The 18,316-nt window shown below is 41.1% G+C and overlaps 1 protein-coding gene across 2 annotated transcripts in view; it reads left to right on the top strand.

Annotated features, from left to right (window-relative positions):
- LOC124594106 (vacuolar protein sorting-associated protein 18 homolog) overlaps positions 1–18,316 on the top strand; it is a 262,862-nt gene that overhangs the window by 87,570 nt on the left and 156,976 nt on the right. For both annotated transcript variants that reach the window (XM_047132457.1, XM_047132458.1), the window contains one exon: positions 1,553–1,697. In XM_047132457.1, the coding sequence (XP_046988413.1) occupies positions 1,553–1,697 (145 nt within the window). The remainder of the gene's footprint in view (positions 1–1,552; positions 1,698–18,316) is intronic.

The raw sequence follows: 18,316 nt of genomic DNA, 5'->3' as shown, positions 1-18,316 counted from the left end.
TCCTCCCTTCCTTCCAACCGAGCGAGGTGGCGCAGTGGTTAGACACTGGACTCGCATTCGGGAGGACGACAGTTCAATCCCGCGTCTGGCCATCCTGATTTAGGTTTTCCGTGATTTCCCTAAATCACTCCAGGCAAATGCCGGGATGGTTCCTCTGAAAGGGCATGGCCGACTTCCTTCCCCATCCTTCCCTAATTCGATGAGACCGATGACCACGCTGTCAGGTCTCCTTCCCCAAACAACCAACGAACCAACCCTTCCTTCCCATTTTTCTTGCTCTCCCATTTGTCCACTCCCTGCATTTACCCCCTCCCTGTATTCCCACTCATTTTCCCCTCTTCTCATATTTCCCCCCTCTCCTTGCATTTCCCCCTTCTCCCCACGTGCCCCCCTTCTCCCCACGTGCCCCCCTTCTCCCCACGTGCCCCCCTTCTCCCCACGTGCCCCCCTTCTCCCCACGTGCCCCCCTTCTCCCCACGTGCCCCCCTTCTCCCCACGTGCCCCCCTTCTCCCCACGTGCCCCCCTTCTCCCCACGTGCCCCCCTTCTCCCCACGTGCCCCCCTTCTCCCCACGTGCCCCCCTTCTCCCCACGTGCCCCCCTTCTCCCCACGTGCCCCCCTTCTCCCCACGTGCCCCCCTTCTCCCCACGTGCCCCCCTTCTCCCCACGTGCCCCCCTTCTCCCCACGTGCCCCCCTTCTCCCCACGTGCCCCCCTTCTCCCCACGTGCCCCCCTTCTCCCCACGTGCCGCCCTTCTCCCCACGTGCCGCCCTTCTCCCCACGTGCCCCCCTTCTCTCCACATGTCGCCACTCTCCTCACATTCCCCCCCCTCTTCCCACATTCCCCCCCTCTTGCCACATTCCCCCCCCTCTTCCCACATGGCCCCCTCTTCCCACATCCCCCCCCCTCTTCCCACATCCCCCCCCTCTTCCCACATCCCCCCTCCCTCTTCCCACATCCCCCCCTCTTCCCACATCCCCCCCTCTTCCCACATTCCCCCCCTCTTCCCACATTCCCCCCCTATTCCCACATCCCCCCTCTTCCCACATTCCCCCCCTCTTCCCACATTCCCCCCCCTCTTCCGTATTTGCCCAATTCCTTGCAATTTTCCTCTTCCACCCATTTCCCTCCCTTCCTTGCACTTCCTCCATTCCCCACACTACAGTTCCCCTCACCTCACATTTATCCCATCCCACATTTACCTTCCGCCCTCCCTTACACCAAATTCCTCACTTCCTGTAGTATGGTGTGGGATTTCAATGTGTGACAGGACTGTAAACAAATAAAGAAGTATTTGTGTAACTTTGTTTTCTAGGTGATAGTTGAAATGTTGACTGTTATTTTTACAACATGAAAATATGCAACACTACATATTACACATGGGAATTCCACTCAGGAAGTGTGACTTTGTGTAAAGGAACCATCACTGTGTTTGTGAATCTGTGATAACTCTCAGATCTTTTTTGTGAACTAATGCAATTTCAGATTAAAATTAATTTTTCCATCAGTGATTGTAAAAGTATCATAGTAATTTCAGTATTTTATTTTTAGGAATGTGTCAAAAACAACAGAGGTACTGTTTATGACCTTATGGCAAGCCATGGTGATAAGCACAACCTTATAAGGCTAACAATAATGAACAAGGATTTTGAAAGAGTAATTCGTCATCATATCAATGAAAATAGCTATTTGGCAGGTAAAGGTTTCAGTTGTAAAAATTTTCTCAGCTGTAGGTATAATTTTATTTGGTTATTGTAAGTACAAGCTACTTACAAATTCCAATATGTTATTATGCATTTTAAAAATAATCTTGGTTGCTCGATCAATTATATTCTGATCTTATAAATGGATATTATTCTAAACTCAAAATTGTTTACATGCATGTCAGTAATGTTGACTTTAGGGTTCAACTATTTGACTAAGAATTCTTTCTGCATGAGATGTTCAAACTTGGTACTGTAAGAATATGTTAAACTGTGGAATAATTTAGATTAATGATCAGTGGTGTGTAACTTCATTCTATGTTGTTGTTGTTGTTGTTGTTGTTGGTGGTGGTGGTCTTCAATCTTCAGTCCAGTGATTTGATTTGATACAGCTTTCCAAACTAGCCTACTCTGTGCAAGACCCTTCAACTCTATATAACCACAGCAATAAAGTATTACATCATTATAGATTAGCATGAGTGTGATGAACTTTCAAGTAGAATTGTACCATACCATACCATACATTACTTCTGTACTCATTCGCTTTTTCAATGTGTCTTTTTGATGTGATCAGTCTCCAGACAAATTGAAATACTCATTGGTGAAACCACTGTATAGAAAACTGCGAAGAAAAAGCTGTACACAAAGAAATCTTGTTTGGAATCTCTTCTTCAGTATGCATATGACTCTGACATACATGAACCCTCCTTATTCCTGAACTCTCTGAGGACAAATAAAGCTGCAGGATTTGATGGGGTGTATTCAGCGTTCCTTAAAGCTGTAGGCCTCCAGACAAAACAGTGGCTCCTAGAATTCGTCAACAAAATACTGCAAACTGGAAAACTGTCAAAGATGTTCCTGAAATCAAAAGTAATCATTGTTTTGAAACCAGACAAAGAAGGAACTGATGCAGTTAAGTATCAATCTGCCTCCCTTGTCAGCATGAAATATAAATTACTGGAGAAACTAATCCTCAGCTGCATCCAACACATAATTGATAAAATAATCCCAATTGAGCAGGGTGGCCTTAGAAATAATCAGAGTTGCTGACATCAAGTGCTAATGCTCACAACATTGGTTGAATCTGGATTTCAGGAAAGTGTCAAATTGGCAGCAGCTTTGTCGTCATGATGGCAATACGTGAAGTTGTATTGGGAGAAGAGCTGATGCTCAAGTTCGTTGATGTAATTCCATGTTGGGAGCGTGCAAGGATGGAAGGTTTTCAGTTTTTTGAGTGTAAGAGTTACCAGATGCAGAAGCCTGAACACGCCTGCCTCAGGGATCAGTCCCAACTCTGGTATTGCATAATTTATATGTCAACAATATTCCAGCTGCTAGCTCCAAGAAAATCCACTGTACAGATGACCTGACAGTAGTATATCAGAACAAAGATATCAAGCATTGTAAAAGTACACCCTTAAGTGACCTCACTATACTAAACAAGTATTTTTGCAAATTGAACTCCAACCAAACCCAAGTAAAACAGAGGTAAGAGCATTCCATCTCCATAATACAGAGACCAACAGGAAGATACACGTTATGTGACAGGATCATAAATATCTTAATGTTACCTCGATTGGACACTATCATTTGAGCAGCATGGCATGAAACTGTCAAAGAAGCTTGGCTCAAATGATTCTACTCCACAAATTAAGTGGAAATAACACTGGAGGAAATGTATATTCACCACACACTGCTGCAGTTTCTCTTGTTTACTTAGCTGCTGAATGTTGTGCTACTGCATGGGAAAACAGCACACTTACAACTGAGATAGTTGTATTCTAAATGAAGCCAAGAGGACCATTATTGGCACTTACATCTACTCCCAGTCAGTGGTTGCCTGTTCTGTCCAACATTTCCACTCTGGATATCAGAAGAAAAGTTGGCAAGGTGCAAATTCTCAAGAAGATAGGACTGCATAAGAATTCATTTCTAAGTAGCGTTTTCCAGAATCTTAACAGCTATGCACCTGAAGTCACTCAAGCCACCATGGGCTGATCTTTGGGCCACATACAGTGTCAGTGAGAAATGGAAACAATGCTGGAATGAATATCCACCCCAGAATATCTAATTCAAAGCCCATTGAGGACAGTTGCAGTTCGATCTCCTCAATATGAATGGTCAAAACTCGACCACATCTTAATGGGACAATGGGGATTTGACCAGTCTTGAAGAAGTGGCTATAGTGAAAGTGGTGTGTGTGTCTCTGGTGTAGAGAAACAATCATTAACATATATTGTGGAGAACTGCCCACTCCATCATTTTAAATGTGGTCTGAAAGACTTGGATGAAGTGACACCATGTGCTGCGATCTGATTGTCAAATTTGAACATTAGCCTATGTGCATGTATATGTTATGCTAACTCATATGATTATAATAAATTTTTTTAAAAAGGGTGAAAGAGATACATAGACAATTAACAACTAATTTATTTGCTGTCAGTGTTTTCAAAAGGTTTTGAGAAAGTATTATGTAGGAGAGTAATGACAAATCTCAGGACACATAATTTGTTGTCACTAAACCTGACAGATAACACAAAAATTGTTCTCTTTGTGGATGACCCAAGTGTTGTGAAAGACATGAACATAATATAAATGATTTAGCTGTTATGGGAGTCAGCAACATATGCATGTAGCTTTCAGAGAGCAGATGATGCCAAACTGTAACAAAATGCTATGCAAGCATTTCTATCGTGAGACTCTTGTAAAAGCAAAATTTTATTGTATAAAGTTGGTTAAACCACAAGTGAAGTCAACCATTTTAAATTTGTAGGGCTGAGAATAGATGTAAGGTTTTCTTGGAAGTACCACATTCAAGATCTTTTGCAGAAACTGAATGGTGCTATCTTCACGATAAGAATTATTTCCACTGCCTCCAACACAAAAATACAAAGACCTGTTTAATTTACTTATTTTTGCTCTGTTGTCTCAAAAATTTAGGAGTAACTCTGTGCGCTCATCAAGCACATTCTTAGCTCAGAAAAGGTCTGTCAAACTGATCTGCAATGTCATTTTGCAAACTTCTTGTAGACCATGGCTCAGGTGTCTCTGAATTATAACTCTTCCATCCCTGTACATATACCGAGGTGACAAATGTCATATCGAATTGGGCTTACTTTTGCACAGTGTAGTGCAGCAACTTGATGTAGCATGGGCTCAACAAGTTGTTGGAAGTCCCCTGTAGAAATACTGAGGTGTGCTGCCTCTACAGCCATCTGTAATTGCGAAAGTGTTGGTGGTGCAGGAGGTTGTGCACAAACTGACCTCTTGCCTATGTCCCATAAATGTTCAATGTGATTCATATGAAGCAATATGGGTGGCCAAATTATTCTTTCACATTGTCCAGAATGTCCTGTGGCCTGGTGACGTGGCACACTTTCATCCATAAATTCTCCATCATTGTTTGGGAACATGAAGTCCATGAGTGACTGCAAATGGTCTACAGCTACGTGGTCATACCCATTTCCAAACAGTGATCTGTTCAGTTGGACCAGAGGACCCAGTCCATTCCATGTAAACACAGGCCACACCATTATGGAGCCACCACCAACTTGCAGAGTGCCTTGGCCTTGGGTCCATGGCTTAGTGGGGTCTGCGCCACACTCAAACCCTACCATCAGCTCTTACCAACTGAAATTTGAGCTCATCTGACTAGACCACAGTTTTCCAGTTGTCTAGGGTCCAACCAATATGGTCACAAGCCCAGGAGAGGTGCTGCAGGCAATTTCTCGCTTTTAGTGAAGGCACTCGTGTGAGTCATTTGCTTCCATAACCCATTAACACCAAATTTTGCCACATTGTTCTAATGGATACATTTGTCATACGTTCCACAATGATTCCTGTGGTTATTTCACTCATTATTGCCTGCCTGTTAGCACTGACAACTGTATGCAAATGCCGTTGCTCTCAGTCATTAAGTGAAGGCTGTCGGCCACTGCGTTGTGCATGGTGAGAGATAATGCCTGAAATCTGGTATCTCGACACACTCTTGACACTGTGGATCTCGGTATATTGAATTTCATAGCAATTTCCAAAATGGAATGTCCCTTGCATCTACCTCCAACTACCATTCCATGTTCAGAGTCTGTTAATTTCTGTTGTGTGGCCGTAATCACGTTGGAATCCTTTTCACTTGAATTGCGTGAGTACAAATGACAGCTCCACCAATGCACTGCCCATTTATACTTTGTGCACACAATACTACCACCATCTGTATATGTGCATATCATTATCCCATTATGTTTGTCACCTCAGTGTATATTCCATCTTGGAATTTGTTGATTAGACTTTTGACTCTTTCAGAAGAAATTGCAACATTCATTCAGTGAACAGTAGATGAAAATACCATATATACATTGAAAATGCTTCCTCCAGCAGTGTACAGAAAGTTTCACAATATTCAACATGTTTAATGTTCAAATGACTTCTAGATGATCTGAAAAAATTAAGTGGTAAATGACAAGTATTCAAATCCAAGTTGAAAGGTTTCCTTGTGAGATGCTACTTCTGTCGTGTACAGGACTTCCTCACAGTAGCTGAGGACTTTCCTATGTAATGCGTTATTTATACATGTACTCTCTGTTTTTGTGTTTTGTTAATACTTTCGTTCTTTGTTTACAAATTCAATAAACAGCATTCTGTACTACCTCATTTCATGACCAAATAGCTATGGCTTGCATGATTCCATGGGACCTTTTAAATACATAGATATACCTACATCCAATTGAAGCTGCTTACTATATTCAATCCTTGATATCCTTCTGAAATTTTTATCCCACACACTTCCCTTCATTATCAAATTGACAATTTGTTGGTGCCCCATCATGGTGTCATATTAACCAATCCCTTCTTTTAGTGAAATTCAGTATCTCCTATGTAGTTATTCAATCTACCCATCTACTCTTCTGCATAACCAGATTTCAAAAGTTTCTATTTTCTTCCTGTTTGAACTGTTTATCATTCACATTTCCCTTCCATACAGGGCTGCACTCTGTGCAAATGCCTTCCCAGAAGGCCTTCCCAGTATTCGGTGTTAACAAAATCCTCTTTTTCAGGTATGATTTTCTTATTATTACGAGTCTGCTTTTTATATCTTTTCTACTTCAGTTTTGCCACACATTTTGCTGCCCAAATATCAAAACTCATCTACTACTTTTAGTATCTCAATTTCTATTCTAATTCCCTCAGCATTGCCTGATTTCATATGACTACATACCATTACCCTTGTTGTACTATGGTAGTCACACATGTCAGCACTTGCATTCTTCGTATTCGGAATTAATTTGGAATTATTACACTCTTCTCAAAGTCTGAGGGTATTTCACTTGTCTCATGTCCTGCACACCAGGTGGAATAGTTTTGCCAAGGCTGGCTCAAGTTATAAGTAATTCTGAGGGAATGTCACATATTCCAGGCACCTTGTTTTGAATTAGGTCTTTCAGTGTTCTTTCAAAAGCTTGTAGCAATTAGCTCCCATTTCATCTTCATCTGCTTCCTCTTTCTTCTGTATAATATTGTTTTGAAGTTCATTTCTCTTGTATATCCCACCTATATATTCCTTCCATCATCTAGCTTTCCCATCTGTGCTTAGTAATGGCTTGTCGTCTGAGCTAGACATAACAAAACTATTCCCCCTGGTGTGCAGGCTATATGAGGTGGGAAAAATACTTTCATAAATCAAGAAGAATGTAATAATACAATTTCATCCAGCTGCCTCTCTTTTTCCCAGTAGGTCTCTGTAATTATCTTTCCCACAGGCATATGTGCTTGCATTACTGCTGTAGCCATTCCTGGTTAGCCCTTTTGTACATCCTGTGAATTTCACATTTTAGATTCTGTATTACCTTTATCCTGCTTCATTTGCTACATTTTTGTATTTTCTCCTTAAATTCAATATTTCTTGTGTCTTATCCATGGATGTTTACTGGAACCTGTCTTTTTGCGTATTTGATCCTCTATTGCCTTTACTATTTCATCTCTTAAAGCTACATATTCCTCATCTATTGTGTTCATTTTGCTTTTCAGTCAGTGATTACATAAAACTCTCTTTGAAATGTTCAACAGACTCTCATCTTTACAATTTATCTGTGACCCATCTGCTAATATTCCTACCTTTCTACAGTTTCTTCAGTATTAATCTACTATTCATAACTAAGAGCCTTTATCTGCTCCTGGAAATGTTTTTGCTGTTTAGAATCTGGTTTTGAAATCTCTGTCGTACTGTTGTGTAATGTACCTGAAACTTTCCAGTGTATTTTTCCGTCTGCACCTTTTCCTGTTCCACTTGCCACAATCACAATTAAAATTTCCTTTCCTTTAACTACCTCAATATTTTTTTATATCAGCAAACATTCTTTCAATCTCTTCATCTGTAGAGCTAACTGGCATACAAACTTGATCTACAGGGAAGCCTATTGGCTTCATGTCTGTCTTGGCTACAATCATAAGTTCATGTAGCTATTCATATGCTTTATTACTAGCTTTCCTATTTTTTTTCATTACTAGCTTTTTATCTATGGCTTTGATCATGTATATGGTTGTCACATATATTGCACATGTCTCCTGCTACCCCCTCTCTCTTTTTCCAGCTCTTCCTCCCCCCTCTCTTTTTCCATCTCTTCCTCCCCCTCTCTCTGTCCATCCCATCCTGCCCCCAATTTTCTGTCCTCTTCTCCCCACTTCTCTGTACATCCCCACCTCCTCCATCTCCCCGACCATCGCCTTCTCCCCATCTCTCTGTCCTTCCCGTCCTCCCCCATCTCTCTTTCCATCTTCTTCCTCCTCCCTCTGTCCAGCTCATCCTGCTCCTCCCTCTTCCCAGCTCTTCCTTCCCTCCCTCTGTTCATCCCGACCATCGGCTTCTCCCCATCTCTCTGTCCTTCCCGTCCTCCCCCATCTCTATTTCCATCTTCTTCCTCCTTCCTCTGTCCAGCTCATCCTGCTCCTCCCTCTTCCCAGCTCTTCCTTCCCTCCCTCTGTTCATCTCATCCTTCTGCCCTCACTCTGTCCACCTCCTCCTCATCCCTCTCTTTTCTTCCCCCTCTGACTCTTTACTCACCCGAGCAGAAATCCCTTTCTTCATGCCACCATACTTCACTATTTCCCCTATATCTAACTTCAACCTATCAATTACCCTTTTTAAATTCTGTGAGATATGTATCAGAATGCCAGTTTGTTTGTCCTGATGACAATGTTGTCCTGAGTAGTCTCCACCCATCAATCTGAATGGAGACTATTTTATCCCAGGAATATTTTAACCAAGAGGATGCCATTCATTAAGCCACGCAGCAGATTTGCATATCCACAGGAAAAATAACAGCTGTAGTTTCTCGTTACTTGCAGCTGTCCTCAGCACCACATAGCAAGGCCATGGTGACTGAGGCCAAATTAATCAGTCATACAGACTGTTGCCTCTGAAATTAATGGAGTGGATGCTGTGCTCTTCTTTAGGAACCACAGATGTGTCACAACACTGCAAGATTCATGCTTCATAGTTGTTGGTGTGACCGTTCTCTGTAACATATATAAATATTCCTTTCATAAATTCAAATATCTTTTCTTGATGCACTATAAAATTTGTTTTCATTCTAGATGCATTTGCCTTTTTATGTTCAAGGCATCTTTATTAGATTTTTTAGTTACATGTCATGCCAAAATCTGTGCAGGTTTTGGTAGGATAAAAAAGGCCACTGATATGCATTTAATATAAACAGCAAAACATGTCTGTAATGTAAATAAAGATTGTATTGCAGTAAGAAAAAATATTTTGATTCCTATAACGAATTTAGAACTTTTCTTCACTCCAATGCATGGCAAATGTTATTCACATACAGGTGTTAATCACATACACACATTAAAAAAAGTTTTGCATCACCCCGGTTCCTAGAACTTTTGAAGATAGACGTTGACTGTGGATATCGTATCACAGATATGGTCCCTTTGACTGTCCAGAGATGTCACTAAACCCACCCAAAGATGTAAACAACCATACATGAGCAGCACGTATTAGATGGAGGGGGTCCAACAGCCACGTATTAGATGGAGGGGGTCTGACAGCCGATCAGTTCCAGTAATTCCACCAGGAAGGATATACAACTATGCCTAGACAGTCAATACCATGGTTTGATCACGTCCGCATTGTTACTTTGTGCCAGGAAGGGCTCTCAACAAGGGAAGTGTCCAGGCGTTTCAGAGTGAACCAAAACGATGTTGTTCGGACATGGAGGAGATACAGAGAGACAGGAACTGCCGATGACATGCCTCACTCAGGCTGCGCAAGGGCTACTACTGCAGTGGATGACCACTATGGCTCGGAGGAACCCTGACAGCAACGTCACCATGTTGAATAATGCTTTTTGTGCAGCCACAGGACGTTGTGTTATGACTGAAACTGTGTGCAATAGGCTGCATGATGCGCAACTTCACTCCAAACTCTATGGCGAGGTCCATCTTTGCAACCACGACACTATGCAGTGCAGTATATATGGGCCCAGCAACATGCCGAATGGACTGCTCAGGATTGTCATCACATTCTCTTCACTGATGAGTGTCACATATGCCTTCAACCAGACAATCGTCGGAGACCTGTTTGGAGGCAACCCGGTCAGGCTAAACGCCTTAGCCACATTGTCCAGTGAGTACAGCAAAGGTGGAGGTTCCCTGCTGTTTTAGGGTGGCGTTATGTGGGGCTGATGTACGCCGCTGGTGGTCATGGAATGCGCCATAACACCTGTACGGTACATGAATGCCATCCTCTGTGCAGTGTTACGTGGCTTTATGCTTAATTACAGACTTACTATTTTATCAGTTGATTTGTTTTCACCATGTAACGCCCGTTGTATATGTCCTTCTTCGTTGCTGAGCGATGTATCACTTTTCGTTCTGACGCCTCAACTCTTCCTTTCCTGTATCTTTACTACTTTTTATCTATATAAATGATGAACTATTGGTTTTGCCATTTAACAACTTTTTAATAACTGTGGAAGTATTACAGGCATTGGGTCCCACCTAATGTGTCACCCACCTATACGTTTTACATGAACCTTTCAAGACTCGATCGATCTGTTTACAAAGAGAAAGCAGAATGTCTCTTCCTTTGACGTTGTCCAACAACGATCTAGGAAGCCCGACGCCCTCGCGGCCCAGGCTCATCCGTGGCTCGCGGTAGTTTGCAGCATTCGTTTTATTCCTTGCCCACTTGCCGCTACGTTGAACTTTCGTGTTGATCGTTGGGCAATGTCTTCCACGTTATCTGCAACATAAATAAACTTTATTCCCACAGTATTTCTGAAAACCCAAAAACAAACTTAAAGAACATAATAATAATAACTGTTCTTACAATTATTCGTATAAGTCTTGGTCGATTTAATGAGGTGTGGGACAGGCCTAAGCCTTGTGACACCACATCTGACCGATAGTGCAAACATATCATCAGCATATTGGTGAGGCATTCATCTTCATGGATGACTATTCATGCCCCCATCATGCACATCTTGTGAATGGCTTCCTTCAGGATAATGACATTGTTCGACTAGAGCGGCCAGCATGTTCTCCAGATGTGAACCCTAACGAACATGTCTGGGATAGATTGAGGGATGTATGCCAAATCACTGTTGAGGAGTGGGACAATCTGGACTAACAGTGCCTTGATGAACTTGGGGATAGTATGCCACGATGAATACAGGCATGCATCAATGCAAGAGGTTGTGCTACTGGGTATTAGAGGTACCGACCGGTGTGTACAGCAATCTGGAACACCACCTCTGAAGGTCTCATTGTATGGTGGTACGACATGCAATGTGTGGTTTTCATGAGCAGTAAAAAGGGTAGAAATGATGTTTATGTTGATCTCTATTCCAATTTTCTGAACAGGTTCCAGCACTCTCAGAATCGAAGTGATGCAAAACTTTTTTCGATGTGTGTATTTGCTGCTCATCAAACTGGTAGGCTACTTAGACATCTACTGACTGTCTTCAGAGGTGTAACAGTTTTCTGACAACTGCTCATTACTTGATGATAGGAGAAACACTGAATATATTAAGGTGTCCAGTATAACTACAGGTGAAATGCTATGCCAGGTATGAAATAGAAACTTGATGTGCCAAACTCAACTACCAAAATCAGATCATTATATGAATGTACATGAAATATAAACTGGCCTTCGTTTGCTCTAGTGACCTACAAGGGGAACTGGACCCTCACATTTAGTCGGGCATATTAGGAGGCTCCCACCATTGTTTTATTGTATAATGTCCACAACTGTGTTCATTTTGTGCCTTCCAGGATGAATGGAAATTAACTGTTAAGTGGAATTATGTTACATATAGTTATAAAATTACTCGTGAAGACAAATGTTGGGTTGAAGGTAATTTGGGGGAGACATGGCAATACTCAAAATCAGTGTTGTCAAAATCTCAAGTCAACTTTAATAATAAAATTTTTTTACTCTGCGCCAGACGTTGTACAGAAAATGAGCCATTGTCACCAGCTCAATGACTGTATTACTCACTGTAACACTGAAACAGTATCCTGATTAGGAGCAGTCATTAGTTGATGGTTATGGCCATAAAACGGAAAGTTCACAGTAGTTCTGAAATACGCTATCCATAAAAAGAGATGAAATTTACAGAAATTACTCAGCTGTGACTGTAGCATTACACACACATCAAAGTTTGTCAGAGGCTTATGATCACTATGATATGGAAGGGGATAAAAAAAATGTTACCTGAATCATTATGCAACAGATCCAAAAAGAAACAGCAAGAGATGATGAAAAAGGAGGTGAACAGCATCCAGTCAATGTGGAATTTGTTTGTTAATGTGCAAAGATGTGTCATTATTTCTTTGATTTTAAAAGCAAAGTTTATTGACTTTGACAAAGACTGAAAGACCATTAATTCTGTGTGTTACTGCATGCTTTTGGGGGAAAAAAAAGCAGGCTGCCTGTCAGTTTAAAATATGGAACTGTACAAGAAAAGATGGTGTTGACATCAATTAAATGTTTTGGGCAGTAGCACAGGTATCAGATTGATCTGGGAATCGTTTTGTATACAGAGCTTTTTTCCTGGTTCTGTTGTGTGTGTGTGTGTGTGTGTGTGTGTGTGTGATTCCATCATAAAAAAATTTGGCATACAAAAGTGATGAAGATTTATAACATATCTGTTCCTTCCTATTCAAGAGTTAAGAAAAATGGTGGCTAAATTCAGTTGTGACTATATTCTTTTGAATGTAACCTAACAAAGGTCATAAAAAACTGCAATTGCAGATGAAATTATCAGAATTATTGAATCTGCCAAGTTGTTATTGTGTATAATACATAGTGGCCTTGCTCTGAAAAGATGAGACTGATTTCAAATTTAAAAAATGTTACTGTTGTTTGGGATACGAAAGATTTTTCTTAATGATTATGTAACAGACTTTTTTCTGCTATACAAGAAGCATAGACATCAGTGACAGCTTGTGGAGAATTTTACCACTGCGCAACAATGTGGTGGCCTCTAGTCTTTTAACTTACAAGGGCAGTAATCATAACTAAATTGAATATATTAATTTTATTTATATAAATTGAACTGTTTATCAGACTGGAAAATCCAGGATGGACTGTAACAATATTGTCAACAGGAAAGTTACTACTCATCATATAGTGAAGATGCTGAGTTACAGATAGGCATCCCCCCCTCCCCTGTCCCCCTCCCCGCCTCTCTGACCCCTCCGTCTAACCTCCCAACTACACAAACTACACATAGCTGCCCTATCTTCTTTTCATTTTGTCCCTCCGTGCTCCTCAACAGCATGTCACTGTCAGCCACGCGTACCCTACTATCCCTCCCCCTCCTCCCCCCCCCCCCCCCCCCCCAGCCTCCTCCTATCCCCACTCAGTTGCCACTCCTATCATGCACCGATGTTGCTGCTTGTAGTGTGGCCTCAGTTGCCTGAAACTGCAGTCGTGTGTGTGAGTCGCGTTTATGTGAGTGTGTATGTGTGTGTTTGCTTTCTAATTCTGACGAAGGCCTTACTGGTCAAAAACTATTATTTGAGACAGTCATTTTGTTGTGCCTATCTGCAACTCGGCATCTCCGCTATATGGTGAGTAGCAATTTTCCTTTGTACAAAATTGAACTATTTAAATATATTTAAATTTTACAATTAATAATTTAACATTACGAGGAATAAAAAAGATGATGATCGCAATGGGAATCAAACTTGAGCCAGTGAATTGCCAGTCAGTGTACCTGACCACTCGGCCCCATCACTTTTAGGTCAACCGCTACTCAAAAATCCCTTATATTCTGCATTTGCACAGTATGCTACACACACTTTTTGAAAGAAAAATACTGACCTTTTGCTCTGAGAAACGTAGTACTCATAGTGCCAGAAGTCACATCAGAGCATACATAATAGAAAGCAGATTCCTTCTCTGAGATGATCACAGCATGGCTGACCATCATTTCAGCAGTCGACACTGCTTTCTAATTATTGTGAAGAGAGCACCACAAAACATATCTTCATATGTTTTAGTTGCATACTAGAATACATTAAAAGAGAAATAGTGTAATTTTAGTGTGATACTTGGTTCACATTTGAAGAGAAATGGCATAATGTTAGTGTGGTATTTGCAGTTTGCTGACTGGTTGGGGCAGGGAAATTTTCAGGATCTTGGATTAATTATTGCAAATGATTTGCAAGATGGCAAAATTCTGTAGTGTGTCTAAGATGTTACACTGAATTTCGAGCTGTCGCTACTTCGGAGCACTATGATACAAGGCTTTCACACCCTCGCAGAATTGGTGCCACTTCAGTCTCCCAAAAGTAGTCAGAGGTTGGCTACAGGACCCTCTCTCTGTTGTCAGATGCGATTGTGGTGAAGTGCATGAGTCTATGTGAGGTGCCCGAATCTACAAAAGTGCTGAGAGGTGCTCGCAGCACCTCATTTCATTGCAGTTCTTAGATGGGACCACCCTACTGTGGTAGCAGCAGTGAGGGTGTTGCACCATTTTCAGAGCCAGTGTGCTTGGATACCTTACTTGGTAGCAGCCATAGTTAGAGCAGTTGGGTTTACTACCACGGTTTCTGAATAAAATGCTCTCATTAATATCAATCATGATTTCCAAGTAGTGCAACTCTTTGCACAAAGATCAACAAGCAGGATGACTTTTTCTGTGCAGATGTGATAAGCTAGTTTGTACTGCTCTGTCTGCACTATAGTTCAAATGCAGAGCTCATGTTTGTCAACTGTTTCCCCTTTGATTAAAAGTTCTAAATTATCTTCATGACTTTCTGTTAGCACACTCCCAAACGGGCTGCACAAGTAATTCATATTCCAGTTCCTGAAATTTTGTTTCGTCTTGTCCTGCAACAGGATGTTGGCATGCCAGGTGATTTCTTTAATTGTAAGTGATCAGTCTCATGTAGAGGAAAACAAGCTACCTTACATTTCATGTGTTTTATGGTGAATATATCTGAATTATGTACCAGATTTGTCTGTTTGCTGGGCTGTAGCATTCCTCTGTTGCCCTATATAAATAAGTTTTCATTTAGTAATTGAAATCCTGGCTAGCTAAGAACCAGCCCAATGCCACCACAGTTGAGGGAACAGAAGATTGGCATGTGAAGTTAATTTTCCAGCTGATTTGGAATGAGCAGCAGACATTACTGTTCATCCAGCCTCAGTAAACAGCTACCATTACCTTGCAATGGGCAACAAATACAGTAACAGGCAAATACTATGGTTGTTGTCTGAGTGAGAAAATAAAAGAGAAGGTGAAGAACCCTGTTTCTTCATGTCAATGCAACTACACAAAAGGTATTTTGGTAGTGTGAAAGCTGACGAGTTTAAAATACAAAATGTTGGAAAATTCATTCTGTTGATAAAACTTGCACCCTCTGTTTTTCACCTCCCCAAATCTAAAAACAATTTATGGCTCAAAAATGTTTTGAGTCCAAGGAAAGTTTATGAAAACTGTTGTTGGGTATTTTGCAGTACTTTCAGAATTGCATTACTGTGGTGGAATCTGCTCGTTGAGAAAATCTTTGACAAACAATATTGGCCGAAAAGTGGACTGTATTGGGGAGAAAATATAAATTTATTTGCTAAAAATACAGTATCCTACTGGCAGTCAGGAACTTTTCAGCCTTTTCTTATAGCCATGGAGACGCATCTGCTGAATAATTGGATTGAGGATGGAAAAGACCTGCTTTCATTTAGTAACAAAATTATGAAAAAGCTGAAGAAGCAGTGATTGTTGCACCCTTGGTTAAAAAAAGAGTGAAGAAATGTTTACAAGCAAAGCTCATTAGAAATTCTTGCATCTCTAAAAAGATCAGATCACTACGCGTACAACTTCCATTGTCAAACCTCAGCAAAAGATCTTGCTGAGAACCAGAGAAAATTCTCGTTCTACAAAGTATCACTAAGTCATTTGAAGGCTCCTAGCCAGTATCCAGTCATGTGTTGAGCAGTCTTCTGTGAAAATAGAAGACACCAAAAAGAAAGCTAAAGATTTAAATTTTTCAATTAAAAATCATTCCAGCAGGAGGATTGTAGAGATGTACCAGTTTGACCATTGCACAGGCTCCTGCATGGAGAAGATAGAAATAGGTGTCTGTGGCATTGAGAAGCAACTGAAAGATTTAAAAACAAAGAGGTCACCTGCTTCAGACAGGATCCCACTTCGATTTTACAGAAAGTACTCTTTGCCATTTATCACAAATATCTTGCCCAGTGCAACATTCCAAGTAACTGGAAAAAAGCATGGGAGACCACTGTCTATAAGAATGGTGAAAGACATACAAAATTACATAACAATGTCCCTGAAGTTGGTTTCCTGCTAAATTTGTGAGCATATTCTAAGTTTGACTATAGTAAATTTCCCTGAGACAGAAAAGCTTTTGTCACACGTCAGCAAACCTTTAAAAAGCATGTTGTTGTTGTTGTGGTCTTCAGTCCTGAGACTGGTTTGATGCAGCTCTCCATGCTACTCTATCCTGAGCAAGCTTCTTCATCTCCCAGTACCCACTGCAACCTACATCCTTCTGAATCTGCTTAGTGTATTCATCTCTTGGTCTCCCTCTACGATTTTTACCCTCCACGCTGCCCTCCAATGCTAAATTTGTGATCCCTTGATGCCTCAGAACATGTCCTACCAACCGGTCCCTTCTTCTTGTCAAGTTGTGCCACAAACTCCTGTTCTCCCCAATTCTATTCAATACCTCCTCATTAGTTACGTGATCTACCCATCTAATCTTCAGCATTCTTCTGTAGCACCACATTTCGAAAGCTTCTATTCTCTTCTCATCCAAACTAGTTATCGTCCATGTTTCACTTCCATACATGGCTACACTCCATACAAATACTTTCAGAAACGACTTCCCGACACTTAAATCTATACTCGATGTTAACAAATTTCTCTTCTTCAGAAACGATTCCTTGCCATTGCCAGTCTACATTTTATATCGTATCTACTACGACCATCATCAGTTATTTTACTCCCTAAATAGCAAAACTCCTTTACTACTTTAAGTGTCTCATTTCCTAATCTAATTCCCTCAACATCACCCGATTTAATTTGACTACATTCCATTATCCTCGTTTTGCTTTTGTTGATGTTCATCTTATATCCTCCTTTCAAGACACTGTCCATTCCGTTCAACTGCTCTTCCAAGTCCTTTGCTGTCTCTGACAGAATTACAATGTCATTAGCGAACCTCAAAGTTTTTACTTCTTCTCCATGAATTTTAATACCCACTCCGAATTTTTCTTTTGTTTCCTTTACTGCTTGCTCAATATACAGATTGAATAACATCAGGGAGAGGCTACAAACCTGTCTCACTCCCTTCCCAACCACTGCTTCCCTTTCGTGCCCCTCGACTCTTATAACTGCCATCTGGTTTCTGTACAAATTGTAAATAACCTTTCGCTCCCTGTATTTTACCCCTGCCACCTTTAGAATGTGAAAGAGAGTATTCCAGTCAACATTGTCAAAAGCTTTCTCTAGGTCTACAAATGCTAGAAATGTAGGTTTGCCTTTTCTTAATCTTTCTTCTAAGATAAGTCGTAAGGTTAGTATTGCCTCACGTGTTCCAACATTTCTACGGAATCCAAACTGATCTTCCCCGAGGTCCGCTTCTACCAGTTTTTCCATTCATCTGTAAAGAATTCGCGTTAGTATTTTGCAGCTGTGACTTATTAAACTGATAGTTCGGTAATTTTCACATCTGTCAACACCTGCTTTCTTTGGGATTGGAATTATTATATTCTTCTTGAAGTCTGAGGGTATTTCACCTGTCTCATACATCTTGCTCACCAGATGGTAGAGTTTTGTCAGGACTGGCTCTCCCAAGGCTGTCAGTAGTTCTAATGGAATGTTGTCTACTCCCGGGGCCTTGTTTTGACTCAGGTCTTTCAGTGCTCTGTCAAACTCTTCACGCAGTATCATATCTCCCATTTCATCTTCATCTACATCCTCTCCCATTTCCATAATATTGTCCTTGTATAGACCCTCTATATACTCCTTCCACCTTTCTGCTTTCCCTTCTTTGCTTAGAACTGGGTTTCCATCGAAGCTCTTGATATTCATGCAAGTGGTTCTCCTTTCTCCAAAGGTCTCTTTAATTT

Source organism: Schistocerca americana, chromosome 2 (assembly GCF_021461395.2).
Source record: "Schistocerca americana isolate TAMUIC-IGC-003095 chromosome 2, iqSchAmer2.1, whole genome shotgun sequence".
Taxonomy (NCBI): Eukaryota; Metazoa; Arthropoda; class Insecta; order Orthoptera; family Acrididae; genus Schistocerca; species Schistocerca americana.
The sequence above is the reverse complement of the archived record's forward strand: the minus strand, read 5'-3'. Positions and strand labels throughout refer to the sequence as shown.